Source organism: Setaria italica, chromosome VIII (assembly GCF_000263155.2).
Source record: "Setaria italica strain Yugu1 chromosome VIII, Setaria_italica_v2.0, whole genome shotgun sequence".
Classification (NCBI taxonomy): domain Eukaryota; kingdom Viridiplantae; phylum Streptophyta; class Magnoliopsida; order Poales; family Poaceae; genus Setaria; species Setaria italica.
In genome coordinates this window covers 33,396,209-33,410,682 of record NC_028457.1, presented here as the reverse complement: position 1 = coordinate 33,410,682, position 14,474 = coordinate 33,396,209, and the positions used below count along the sequence as shown (strand labels likewise).

Here is a 14,474-nt window from a genome sequence, read left to right as displayed (position 1 = left end):
CACTTACGGTTTACGAATTGACGCGTTAACTGCCGCCAAACACTCTTCCATCTAACTGTACAGGTACTGATTTCTTTCCACCTTTGACGATGAGTATCCATGCGATGATTGTTGAATTGAATTGAACTAATCATCATTTATGGTCGCCGTTAGGAGCAGTGGCAGGAAAATTTGCCTCTCCTTAAAAATATTGGACTAGCTTGAACATCGGGTGAATTGGCGAGGCAAACATTGGGTTTCTTGATCAAAACATACTTATCCGAGTTTGAGTCCATGAACCCACCAGATGTGCATATAGTTCTTTAAATAGCAAATATGTCCGTGCGTTGCAATGGAACCTATTCAGAAAACTACAAAAAGATAATCTTGAGAATAAAATTTATTTTTAGACATTAAGAAAGTCATTTTCAATTATACATTCAAACTTTAGAAACTCATCATATTGTTCTCTCTGGCATGTTGGTCTACAGATTTTTAGGTTGGTTACAGAGAAATTGTACATAAAGAGAAAACATATGAAACCTCAAACAGTTGAGCATCCATTAGATATTTAGACATGGGACCAGAACTCAGGTTTCATCCATCAGAACACCTTGTTGCAAAGATCTCCTGTACATAATGTTTCAGAAAACACCATTAGGTGATCCTCCAATGGTGTCCATCTTATACAGGAAGAACAGATAGCAGAGGTAAGGACTTTTAAGAGTAAACAAACATATGTGCACATTTGCCCAGGTCTTCACTTGAGCTCACTCGAGAGAGCAACTGCACAGGGTACCTTTCTGTGTAGCAAGCCGCCATGGTGAACCAGATGGATTAGTGACCTCGTCTGTGCCTCTGCATTTTAGCGAACACATGATGATAAACGTATGGTCTTATGGATGGGACAGACGTTATTAAGCATTTGTGATCATCGGCTGAAGAATACAATGGGCAGGTACACCTTAACATTATTATGGCCACAATAGCTGGGCACAACCTCCTCTCAAGCCAAACAATTTGACTTTTGTTAATTCCAAGTACACGCTTCGTCACAGCAATCCCCAGACCCCAGCGGAAGTGCATGTACATACGTACTGGAGTTATAAGAGACAGAGTCGCGCATTCCTACGGTTAGAATCTGATACCCCTCGCTATGCGCAGCAGCCCCCAAAACTAGAAAGGATATTGCGAGTACGACACGAGCTTGCACTGTATCAAGAACAACGTCGATGAATTTCGTAGAAAACCCTAGATGATGGAGTTAAAGCAACCACGACAAGAGAATAGAATTTTGGCGAAGCCGACCGCGGATTCTTTAAGCACAACTTCCAAAAGAGTACAAGTGATTGTCGCTCCCTCACAATCCTACTTGACCCTCTAGGACACTTTTGATTCTTACTCTATACAAGAATCTAGTGCTACAGACCTGTCTAGCCTATCCCTCTTGAGCGATCCTAATTGCCTCTCTCAAGTCTTGAATGAAACCTTGGTGTTTGCCTTTAGCTTGATTGATTCTAAAAACTCCATCCCCTTATTTATATAGTCCCCTCCAAGACCCTCACCTACACCTAGTCGGGTTCATTGCTCAAGTTCTAATAGTACATCCTTATTGAGTTCTAATTCAAGTAGAATTTGAGTCACCGTCCTACACCTACTCCCATCAATTGGTTCGGTGGGCAGCTCTGTGGTGTGGCATCCTGCCCTCATTGGCGGATCAACACAAACCAACACGGAAAGGAAAGCGATTTAGTCCGTCATCTACATGAGAATACGAACCCTTCGCACAGCAGCCCAACGCCTTGAGCCTTGAGGGCAAAATAAATCCAGGTCGATTGCATGGGCGCATGGCCCTGCGCCATGGCAGGCAACGATCCTTAAAAACAGCAGCGGGTCTTTCCCTCAAAGGAAAAACAGCAGCGGATCAGATAGTCTCGCGCAAAGCAGAGATCGCCAGATGAAAACGAGAATCTTGGCATCGTTGTCGTTTGCATTCTGCTGCACCGGGAGCCCGCGACATGGATTTATACAAACGATCGCAACTCTGGTAGCAGAAGCAGTCCATGCCATGGACGCCTCGACGGGCGTTGCCGTGAGCCCGTGCAATCATGGGACTCTCGGACGACTCTTGGTAAGAAATGATTTGTTAGGACGGACGGAAATCAATTCACCAAAGCAAAAGGCGCGAAGGATTCACCGCTGACTTTTATATTATAGGTAGAGATCTACTCAAGTACAGGAATAGCGTTAGCGGTTTTTGATCCACGGACTAAAATTTAGTACTTTATCACGTCGAATGTTTAGGTGCTAATTAGAAGAACTAAACATGTGCTAATTACAAAACTAATTACACAGATGGAGGCTAATTCGTGAGACAAATCTATTAAACTTAATTAATGCATGATTAGCACATGTTTACTGTAACATCACATTGTCAAATCTTGAACTACTTAGGCTTAATAAATTCGTCTCGTAAATTAGCCTCCATTTGTGCAATTTGTTTTGTAATTAGTCTATATTTAATAATTTTAATTAGTACCTAAACATTCGATGTGATAGGGATTAAATTTTAGTGGATGGATCCAAACACCCTTATTCTTTATGTGTCGTTGTGCTTTTCTGACTACAGTAACTTCTTTAATATTAAGATCTGTCAATATATAGTATATATGTTGTAGATGCTCCTAGCGTAAGTTGTGCGTGGGTGTGTTTATTGGGGCCAACGGATCCGAGCTGGCAGAAAGCAGATCGATTCGTATTTAATTTAACAGACTCGAAGTTTGTTGTATGCCTTTCCCTTCTTAAAACCTCTAGATTAGGTTTGTCTCTAATTCGAATAAGTTTATATGCACCTCATGTGACATATCAGAGAGGCAACCAGTTTTTTCTCTACCTAATTAGAACAGGGACCACCGATTATTCATTCAAGGAATGAAGGAAAAATCAGCTTCACTTCATATTATTTTATGAGCTACGCCGGCCAAAATTTATTATCATTTCCTTTCATTTGACCGTCAGAATATACGAGTGTCCAGTTTTTCTGTCTAGAGGTGCTGTCACGGTGCAAGCATTAAGCATCATGTTAAGTTCTACTCCGTACTATACTACCAGGGAATGCGCTTTTAGTACCCGGTCGGAACCACCCTTTAATACCGGTTGTGCAACCAGTATTACTATATTGGTACTAAAGGCCCAAATAACCGGTACTAAAAGGAACTTTTAGTACCGGTTATTTGGGCATACCAATTGTTACTAATTTGCGTGGCACGTCACGAGGCTTTTTTTCTTCTCCTTTCCTTTTCTATTCTTTTCTTTTTTTCCTTTTCTCATTTTCTTCAAAAATCACAATCACAAATTTTGCTCCTCGACAAGCAGCAATTCATTGGCGGATCCAAACACCCCAGCTAATTGCTACCAATTTGCTAGATATCAATTAATTATGGTGGATCCAAATAGGACCTAACTCGTTAAATAGTGCCTCTTCGTTCCATATCCCCCTCCCCTTTATAACCCCATGCATCTTAAGTTCAGTCGATCCACAATTTCATAGAGATAGCAGCACCCATACTTGTTAGCTTCTACTACAAGATCAGTACAAGACAAACAATCATAGGGGAGAGGCCAAAAGAACAATACAATGGCGGAACTTGCCATAGGGATTTCCAAGACCGCAGTGGAAGCTCTCTTGAATAAGGTGAAGACCGCCATCAAGGAGGAGGCCGAGCAATTGCAGATCGTGGAACGTGATATTAGTTTCATCAAGGACGAGTTCGAGATGATGCAGTCCTTCCTCATCAAGGCCTCCAGTGGGGAGGGCATGAAGAACCAGGTAGCGAGGACCTGGGTGAGGCAGGTACGTGACCTGTCCTATGACACCGAAGATTGCATTGATTACGTCGTCCTTCACCTGGACAAAAAGAGGTCATTTTTGCAACGCTTACTGCGGTTCAACATGCTACAAAAACCACTTACCCTTGACCAAGCCGTCGCTGAGATAAAGCGGCTCAGGGCACGAGCTGAGGAAGTGAACCAGAGGAACATGCGCTACAACCAGATTGGCAACTCTAAAGAGCAGGTGCAGCAGACAACTGCTGCCAACCAAATGGTATTGGATATCATCAAGAAGCCGACAGATGCCTTTGACAATCAGGAGGATATTTTGGATCTCACCAGATTGATAAAGATGGAAGACAAGGGCCTTCAAGTGATTTCTGTTTGTGGAACAGGTGGCGATCTAGGTGTAATTTCCATCATCAAGAAGACATATGAGGACCCAGAAATCTGCAAAATGTTTGAGTGCCGCGCGTGGGTGAAGCTGGTGCGTCCTTTCAATCCACATGAGTTCATCCGGAGCTTGTTAGCTGGGTTCTATGCAAACTCTCCCAGCCAAGAGCCAGAGCTGGGTTCTGGAAACTCCCACATCAATGGAGGTCCAGGGAAGCGACTTTTTAGCATCCTTACCCTTGCAGAATTTGCAAAGAAGCTAGTTGGAACTCAGGATGTCCACTTTTTAGGTGCGAAGGTACTAGAGACGATGAAGGCTACCCAAGACAATATCAATACAGATTACATGGAGATAATCAAGAAGAAGGCATACCTCATCGTCCTAGAAGACCTTTCAAGCATAGAAGAGTGGAACGCCATCAAGACGTTCATGCCAGACCTGAGGAATGGCAGCCGGATTGTTGTATCAACGCAGCAGCTTGAGATTGCAAGCCTGTGCCCGGAGCAGACAAACCATGGGTTGCTCCGTGAATTCTCAACTGATCACTCTGTCTATGCCTTCTTCAAGGCGCTTCCAAGAAAACATCAGGTACATATAATAAACTACTGCCAGAAAACTTTCCAACATATCACTATTCGTGGCATAGTTATCTTAAATGTCTTATCTCAATTTAGAAAGATATTTCACGTGTATTTCTAATATAAGTCGTTTTATGGTGTCCCCAACATATCAAATATATATGTATATCCCCTTTGCTATCCCTACTAGGAGGTACGTACTTCCTCCAAAATGGAAAAAGTTATAGTTTTTGTCCTAAGTCAAACTTTTCTATCTTTCACCAAGATTATAAAAAAAGAATATGAAAATCTACAATTACAAAAAAATGCTCGACCAAAACATGTTTAGTAGTGGATCTATATTAATGAAAAAATTTGATGTTCTATTTGTTGGTGCATTTAAAAGAAACAGTCAAAGTTTGAGTTAGGACAAAACTTAAATGTCTTACATTTCGGATGAGCTGTGTGTGTGTTAAAAACAAGTAGAAAACAACCAAGAGAGTACTGTGTGCGGCGCAAACCACAACTTAGGTGAATGAGATTCCAGATATTTTTAAATGATCTGCTATTAGTAAATCGTACATGCCATTTAGAGGCTATCAATGCTCCGATATAAAGTTTGAAGATTTTTTTAGTCAAATTAAGTATTATGTTTCTAAATTTTAGGCTACTTTCATCCAAACATTTAAAATCTCTAAATATCAGTGATAATCATACCTAAAAAGTGAAAGAAAAAATGTATCAATGTATTTTATGTGATAACAAAGACCTATCAAAAGCTTTTTTTTGGTACAATCAACGTAAACCAGAATAGGTATACACGACAAGAATAACTATAACCATGTCACACCCGATTTTAAGGATAAAACCGAGTGTGCGCCAGGATCAAGTTATACACATGTATGACATAAGTGAATAACAAAGACAGTATCATAATGAATAAAGATAGTATTAAACAGTCATTACATGACCGAAAGTCTCAATAAAAGACAAGCCTAATTTTATTACGCAGCGGACTCCGAAGACGACGACGACAACACCACATGCCGCTGACTGAAGAACCGTATGCCTAGAACTCCTCAAAATCGTCAATGTACTCCACTAGATTATCTTGGTCTAAACAACGGGTTTGCAAGAGTGAGTACACTTATGGTTGGTACTCAACAAGTCATGGGGAACAATGTAGTGTAAAGCAAATCAAGGTATGACTAAGACTTAATCAGCATCAGCTTTTAATTAGGTTGGTCAAATTTTATTAGCAATTAACTAAGTGTAAGTTTATACCACCCGAAATGAAACAAGAACATAAATAAAGTAATAAGATAACCATGAATGAAATAACAACGATTTAAGTCCATCTTTCGATAATGTTATCATGTGAGGGTCCAGGCCGCTCTTAACCGTGAGCACGGCTGATCGATCAATTTTACACTCTGTAGAGGTCACACATCTTTACCCAGAAGTCGCGTAAAAGTTCAAAAGAACTTTGGACCCTACCATGTGATGTTTACAAGGCACCATACCACACTTCCGAGGTGTGATTGCATAGGGACGCTACGAGATCTTTACAAAGATTCCCTAATAAGAAGTGGTCCGCTAAGGTTTCATGATCAGCGCAATGTATAACAGTCCCCGAGTGGTATAGTGTCTTAGCAAAGTCCAGTTCCCAAGAGAGCAAGTGCTATACACAAACTACTGTCTTTCCCTCTTGCCCTTTCGGTAAGACCGCTTCGAACTAGAGTTTCTAATTATTCAGCCAAGACCAGAGCCATTTAGTCTTGTGGTAGCACTGTTTTCTTGGGTGGTCGCTCCATGTTCCGATTAAACATTTATGATCTTGTATTAATGAAAGGTATAAAAGAAGTAAAGCAGGATTAATCATTGAATTCAGTTAAACCACCATATCCCAAGTAAGCAATAAGCATGAGCTACCCAACATAAAAGTAAACCCGGTTGGTCAAGGCAAAGGTAAACAAAATCTAGGCGAACCTTAATTGGTACCCATCAAGATTACAACTATTATGTGCATAGCAATGTTGTATTGAACATGAAAGTAAAGGTGAGTAGGACTTAAATAAGTGATCAAGGACACGACTTGCCTTCTTGGCCTTGCTCTTGCTGTTCGTACTCCTTGAAGGCTTGATCTTCAAATCCCTCGAACTGCGGATCGTCTACACGCGTCACACGAGCACATACAAGCAAATAAATGCATAACATAATAAAAAAAAGTACACCAATCATAATAATGAGAGAAAAAAATCTTGGAAAACTAATCTACGCATTAAAATGAACATGTGGATATAAAGAACGCGAAAAATGGAGTTAAGATGCAAAAGATACACTTAAAACAAGTTTAAGGGGCTTTTCTGCGAGAAAAACAAAACTTCCAGGGCTAAACTGCGAAAAAACGAGGACTTATACACAATTACACGAATAAACTAAAGGTTTAACACACAAAAATGCAACTCAGGATGGCGGGTTAATTTTACAAAAGTGCAGGGTTTAAAACAAAAGAAAATAGGACCGGCTTGCAAATACTTTTGAACTAGATTGGACTGCGGCTTGATTTGCAAAAAATGCGAGGGCTTAAATGCAAAAGTGATGTGGTGCGGCACGGTTGACTGGTACGCGACGGATCTGAGCCGTTCGATCCCGAGCGGACGGATGGGAATGTGGGCATGCGGAGCTGGTGCTCGGCTGGAGGGATTTGGAGCTGGGCTGGAAGAAAAAGGAGAAGAAGGAAGAATGCGGACCAAGAGGAGACAGAAAAGAAAGAAAAGGAAGGATTTTGAAATGGAAATTGAATTTGAGATTTAAATTTGATTCAAACACAAGCAACCAAAACTTATGCACCAGCATGAATGCACAATGAACTCCTATGATAAATTAATTTAATTTGAGAAAATGCAAATTTAAATGCCTAGAAATTTAAATGACATCCTAATTGAGCGACATCCTAATTGAGCAATTTTTAGTGAACTTAAATTCTTTTAAATTTTGGATGTTACAAACCAAGGGTAATATGCTTGCTGGGAATGAAGTTATTGGCAGTTTGTTCAAACTTTTTGGGAAAATAAGAATGTACTACTAACTAAAAGTCGTTTGCCACTACCGAGAAGCACTAAAGACTAACTGTTGGCCAGCCATAGAATAACTATCAGTTAAGATCACAACTCTTGTAGTGGTGCTACACTATTCTCATAAGCGAGTTGTGGCTATATGTCTTAAATCTAATGGTCAGAAAATTCAGGTGAGATGCATCCTGAAATCCTGAGTTCCCTCCTATATTATGCCCGCCATCTTATATGATATTCTTGTGCCTTGCATGCATGCGTACCATGTATCTTCCCCACAGCACCGTTCATATATGTTTGTTGGTCCTCCTCTCTTCTTATTTGCAGCATACTAGACGTAAGCCGCCATGCCCAGACGTGCAAATCTTTCGGCTACCGCCTCCCGACCATTGGGAGCAACATCATAACCTTTACGGGCGTGAATCTGAGATAAAGATACTTGGGACGCAGATAACATCAGCTCATGCACGAAAAGTCAGCGCAGTCATCTCAGTGTGCGGGATTGCTGGTGTTGGGAAATCTTTTCTCGTCCGAGCCTACTTTGACCATTTTGCAGCATGTTTTGGGAGTTCTGCTGTGGTCAGTGCATCCCGTCCATTCGATATCATGAACTTCTGTCAGGATTTAGTTGACGACTTGAAACCACCTGAAGGTGAAGATATCTTCCATAGGATTTGGAAGCATCTGGAAGAAAAACAGTGCCTTATTATTATTGACGACTTACGGTCCAAGGAAGATTGGGACCTGATAGAAGGTAAACTGATATTGAGAGCTTCGAAAAGCTGTATCATTGTCATCACAAGGGAAGAAAGTGTTGCCAGACATTGTGCAACGTCAGACCATGCAGTGTGCAGAGTCAAAGGTCTAGAAGCTGAAGCAGCCCGTAGTCTCTTCGAGAAGGTTTGTCATCAACCCATGTGATGCTAACAATTGAAATTTAAAATGGTATATGCTCTTTTGTGTTGAAACCATGGTAAAAATAAATGGAAAAAACAAACCTACCCTAGCTTGAATAAACAAATAGAATAACTCAAAATTTACTATGTATTTGAGTTTTTCTTTCAAAGCTATTTTAAGTACAATGACGAATGGAATCTAGTTGTCTTTGTCTATTTTTTTTATCATAATTAGGGGAAGGGAAGAGGCAGATGGTTGTTAAGTATGCCCTTGCTGTTATTCATTAGTTTACAAAATTTGATTAAAAATTGTCATTGTTTTTATAGGACTTTAAATAGAAATTTCATTAATAAGAAAATATATGTTCATGTAGACTTGCTTGACTTGGACCGGTTCTCTAATCATTTCATATCCAAATATTTGTAATCAGATGGATTCATACATGCACTCAATTTTGTAACATAACAAATAGACTTAACAAATAGATATGTGCCATTGCAATTTCACCTGTTTCAAAGTAGAGTCTTTTTTACTGCCAATGGAGGTATAACTGAATTACACATAACTAGAAAGGTACAAATTATTTAGTACCCAGTTACCAAATATTTGGTCGAACTGAATGGACTTGGGAACTAAAATCTACTCATATGGCTCCATCTAAAATTTGTTCAAGACAAACCTATACGTTTCTATCTAGATTTGCTATAATTAATGTTTATCTAGTACGTTTGTTCTCGAATCACCAAGAGTTTTCCAACCTAGAGTTCATCCTACCAAGCTAGCTAATCAACTAGCAAGTTGTGGATCTTGTTGAAACGTACAATTCACATGTAAAGTTTATTTGTATTTAAGTCTATATCAAAAAGTTATCGATTTTGTAAACACAATATAATATCTGTGCTGACTTGTAATTAAGTTAAAGCCAGCACAAATAGCTCTTATTATCGAGAGTCGGCATGGGTAATTTTCGAGGTATATGTTCTGATGGAAAACTCTTGGAGGACACGTATCACTGTAGGTTTAATGTACAGATCGTTTTATTCGCAACAATGTTGCTTCTTTAAATTTTCTTTAAGAATATATGATTTTTGCATTGGTCATCTCAACTAATACAATCCTTATATTTGTTGTACAATAGGAGACTAAAGATCATGGTGGAACCTTTCGTTGGGATTCTAACATGTTGGATGAAGCAGGGATTATCATAAACAAGTGCGGCAGACTTCCCAAACTATCTGTTGCTTTAGTTAAGTACTTGGCCGATGTACGAAATGGTATACTGGAGGCGCGGCGTCTGAATGCCAACTTTATGTATTCCTTGAATAACAGCAAGGGGCTTGATAGCTTCCAGGATATATTCGCCTGGATATATTCAAACTTTCAGGCTTGTCCTCAACTTCTCAAGAAATGCGTCTTCTATCTCTCACTTTTTACCCAAAGCAGCATGATTCGTCAGAGTCGTTTGGTGAGGAGGTGGATTGCAGAGGGCTACTCCGAAGGCACTGACAGCAACAGCAAGGTGGAGTACACAGAGAAGCTCCTCCACGAGCTAGCTAACTTGGGCATAACAGAGCATCCACATCAGACACCTACCGTGGCCGGTTGCCAAATCAACTCCTTATTCCTCGAGTATGTCATCTCACGGGAAACGGAAGAGAACATTTTCCTTCCATTGGAAGTCTCGGTACTGCAGGGGGAAGGAAGTCTGAACACACAACGTGTAGGACAGCATCTGGCAATTGGGAGCAGCTGGAAGAGGGACAAGTTTGTGTTTGACAACATGGACTTGTCGCGGCTACGGTCTCTGACGGTTTCTAGAGAGTGGAGGCCCTTCTTAATATCTGACAGGATGAGAGTGTTACGTGTTCTTGATCTGGAGGACACAAATGTAGCGGATGGTGACATCGAGCAAGTCGTGAAACAGCTACCTCGCCTCAAGTTCCTCGGCCTGAGAAGATGCACAAAGATATCCTGTCTGCCAGAATCCTTGGGTGACGACCTCAGGCAGCTCCAAACTCTGGATATCAGGCACACCTCTGTTACCAAGCTTCCAAAGAGCATCACCAAGCTGCAGAAGCTGCAGTATATTCGTGCTGCAACAAGCCTACGGTTGATGGACGAGGAGCCATCAACACCATGGAGGACTAGTCATGGACATGTTGACGCTTGTAATGGCATCATAGTGCCCAGAGGGATTGGGGCACTGATGGCCTTGCACACACTGGGTGTCGTCAACATCGGCGCTGGAGGCGGTAAGGCCATTCTGAACGAGCTGAAGTACCTGAGCCAGCTTAAGAAGCTCGGAGTGTCTGGCATCAACCGGAGTAACATCAAGGGGTTACTTTCGGCCATCTTTGGTCATAGCCATTTGGAATCATTGTCACTGCAGCTTCACAAGGACGACAAGGATTTGGAGTGGTTAGGAAAAATCACTCCTCCAAATAACCTACAGCGCCTTAAAGCGTATGTGCATGTAGTAAAGTACCCACATTGGAGCTATTTACAGGGCCTTGGCCAGTTAAAAAGGCTACATACCCTTAGTCTTCGTTTCGAAACGGATCAAGATGTTGAGCTTCAATTCTGTGACAATCTGGACAGAAATCGGTCGTCTACACACCGCCAGTTCAGTGAACTCAAGGTCCTCGAGATAGTTTGCAGCTCAAATTTACATGTGATGTTTGCTGGAGGAGAGATGTTTGAACTGAAGGTGCTGAAGGTTCACTGCTCAACTGGGGCGTCGCTGCAGTTATCTAGGATAGAGCGTCTGCATTCACTAAAGTATGTCTGGCTGAAAGGCTCCTTTGACGACACAACCAAGGAAGAATTGCGGCGCAAAGTTACCCAGCATCCCAACAAACCTAATTGGAAGCTGGATTAACCTTGCCAGCGTTAACGGGTCCTCACTGAGCTCCAGATGGTGACTGTTTGCAAGACCACACGCGTGGTTGGTGGCCTTAGTGCTACTTCTCTTCGTGTTCTCTGATAGCCTTTCATGTCTTCACTACCAAAAATAGCTACCTAATATTGAATGTTATGTAGGTGGTATGAGCCGTAATATCTGTATTCTTTCGAACACGTATTAGAATAGCTAGCCCATGTATATGTATGAACTGGGCATGCACAATGCCGTGGTACTCATTCTGTTGCTATTTTTTTTAATTATTTTAGAAAAAGGAAAATGTTTCCGACCTCTGCAATCGCACGCAGCACAATTTTTACCTCATTCTCAGCAACAAAGTTGATAATAAAATAGGGAAAGGAGCACACACATAAAAGAAAAAAATTAAAAGCAGAGTCTATTATTCCTTCTCCATCCATTATTGGCAAAAATATCCAAAGCGACAACCCAGTGCTTTGCTTGCCGAACGGGCGATCTCCCATGTATCCTCATGCTGCAGTAGGGACCAGAACCGCAACCAATATGCTCCTCTAAAAACAGCATGTATAAAAGAATTAAAATGTTTTTTCTAAAAACTTGAGTCGTTACGTGTACACCAAATAGCCCACATGACGGCAGCAACCCCAACAAACATTAATTTTTTATCCTTCTTTCCTATGCCCATTAATCAATTTCTAACCATATATGTTATTAATCTAGGCGGGGTTAACCTAGTAGTTACATGGACAACTCTCCATATGGTCTCAGCATGTTGACGGTCAAAAAAGAGATGTTTAATTGTTTCATTGCAATAATAGAAACAACACTTTTGACTTCTGACCCAATTCCTCTTAGCTAAATCATCCTTTGTTAAAATTACACCTTGCTGGAGATGCCAAAGGAAGATTTTTATTTTTAGAGGAATTCGTAGATTCCAAATAAATTTATTTGTGAAGGCGGTACCCTGATTCATCAAATACTGATACATAGACTGAACTGATGTAGGTCCTAGGTAAAGTTGTCCCTCCCTTGTGAAAGTTGTTGCAAGGATATTTGGCTACTAAGTTGTGCAAAGAAGTTAATTTATCCATGTTAGAGCTCTTTGAAAAGAAATATTCAATAGATTTTGGTTCATAACATTTTCCATTGTATCATGAGGATAATTAACTATATCAAAAAGGCTAGGAAACTACTCTCTAAGGGGTTTAGAGCCCACCCAAGTGTCCTTCCAAAATCTAGTTTGTGATCCATCTTTTATCTTAAATGTCCTACACCCCAGAAAGTCTTCCCTAACCTTTAATAGATCTTTCCAAAAATGTAAATCACTAGGTTTAATCTGAACCTGAGTAAAACATTTTGTACTCAGATACTTATTTCTGAGTAAGGTCTGCCAGGTATCTTCTTCATTAAGAAATTTAAAAGCTCATTTACTAAGAAGGCATTTGTTTTTAATCCAGAGATCGGTTATTCCTAAACCCCCTTGATCTTTAGGATGACACAAGATGTCCCACTTTGCAAGGTGGTATTTTTGTTCATCATTATTGCCTTGCCAAAAATATCTGGACCTATAAAAATCCAATCTTTTAAGGACGCCGTTCGGAATTTCAAAGAAAGACATTATGAACATGGGGAGGCTACTTAGACCTGAATTCAGTAAAACTAGCCTGCCAACATAGGATAGGTGCTTGGCTTTCCAAGTGCTTAATTTGCGCTTGAATCTTTCCTCAATTATACTCCAATCTGCATTATGGAGTTTACGATGATGCATCGGAATACCTAAGTATCTGAAAGGAAACCCACAACCAAACAATCTAGTATACTCTTGTTCATAATGTTTAGCTTCTCCATAACAGAAGATCTCACTTTTGTGGAAGTTAATTTTAAGTCCTGATAATTGTTCAAGAACACATAGCAGCAGTTTCAAATTTTTTGCTTGCTCCAAATCATGATCCATGAACAGGATTGTATCATCTGCATATTGCAAAATGGACAACCCATCTTCCACTAGATGGGGAATGACCCCTTTGATTTGACCATCGTCTTTTGCCCTCTTTATCAAAATAGAGAGCATATCTGCCACAATATTAAAAAGAATAGGTGACATGGGATCCCCTTTCCTTAACCCCATTTTGTTTGGAAGTAGTGTCCAATGTCATCATTGATTTTGATGCCTACACTTCCTCCTAAAACAAATCTTTCAATCCATGCGCACCATTGCTGACAAAATCCCTTCATTCGAAGAATTACCCATTGAGCTTCTTAGTATGTAATTCATGGATAGTTTCATGTAATATCACTACTCCTTCCATAATATTCCGACCTGGCATAAATGCCATTTGAGAAGGTCGAACTACCTTGTTGGCTACCCCCATGAGTCATAGTGGCAACCTTGGTAAAAATCTTAAAGCTTACATTAAGCAAGCAAATGGGCCTATATTGTTGTATTTTTGTTGCCTCCTTTATTTTTGGGAGAAGAGTAATTACTCCAAAATTGAGGCTATACAAAGGAAGGCGCCCTTCAAAAAAATCAGTGAATAAATCTAAAAGGTCCTCTTTTATGATGTCCTAGAATACTTGATAGAATTCTGCTGGAAAACCATCTAGATCAGGGGCTTTATTATGTTTCATTTGGAACACTACCTCTTTTACCTCATTCTCAGTAAAGAGAGATGTGAGGATGTTATTCTCCTCCTCGGTGACCTAAGGTATATCTTGATTTTGGTCTTCCACTAGGGTGAAATTATTTTCTTCTGGTGGTCCAAATAGTCCTTTGTAATAGTTTGTGATATAAGCTTTTAATTCAACATCACCCACTATCACCCCATCTTCTTGTTCTAATTTAAAGATGCGTTGTTTTCTATATT

At 40.3% G+C, this 14,474-nt stretch overlaps 2 protein-coding genes across 2 annotated transcripts; both read left to right on the top strand.

Annotated features, from left to right (window-relative positions):
* The first annotated feature begins 3,465 nt into the window (after positions 1 to 3,465).
* On the top strand, positions 3,466 to 4,908 carry LOC111258346 (disease resistance protein RPP13-like). The gene is made up of 2 exons (XM_022829552.1): positions 3,466 to 4,792; positions 4,879 to 4,908. The coding sequence occupies exons 1-2, from the start codon at positions 3,617 to 3,619 to the stop codon at positions 4,906 to 4,908; spliced, it is 1,206 nt and encodes a 401-aa protein (XP_022685287.1). The 5' UTR covers positions 3,466 to 3,616.
* A 3,560-nt stretch (positions 4,909 to 8,468) lies between these two features.
* On the top strand, positions 8,469 to 11,610 carry LOC101754443 (disease resistance protein RPM1). The gene is made up of 2 exons (XM_022829551.1): positions 8,469 to 8,735; positions 9,871 to 11,610. The coding sequence occupies exon 2, from the start codon at positions 9,913 to 9,915 to the stop codon at positions 11,608 to 11,610; it is 1,698 nt and encodes a 565-aa protein (XP_022685286.1). The 5' UTR covers positions 8,469 to 8,735; positions 9,871 to 9,912.
* The last annotated feature ends 2,864 nt before the right edge of the window (positions 11,611 to 14,474 follow it).

Excerpts from the sequence above, each read along its gene's own strand:
- LOC111258346 (XM_022829552.1), top strand. The coding sequence starts at position 3,617 with ATGGCGGAACTTGCCATAGGGATTTCCAAGACCGCAGTGGAAGCTCTC. Across the intron at positions 4,793-4,878 it reads CGCTTCCAAGAAAACATCAG|AAAGATATTTCACGTGTATT; the intron begins GTACATATAATA and ends ATCTCAATTTAG.
- LOC101754443 (XM_022829551.1), top strand. The coding sequence starts at position 9,913 with ATGTTGGATGAAGCAGGGATTATCATAAACAAGTGCGGCAGACTTCCC.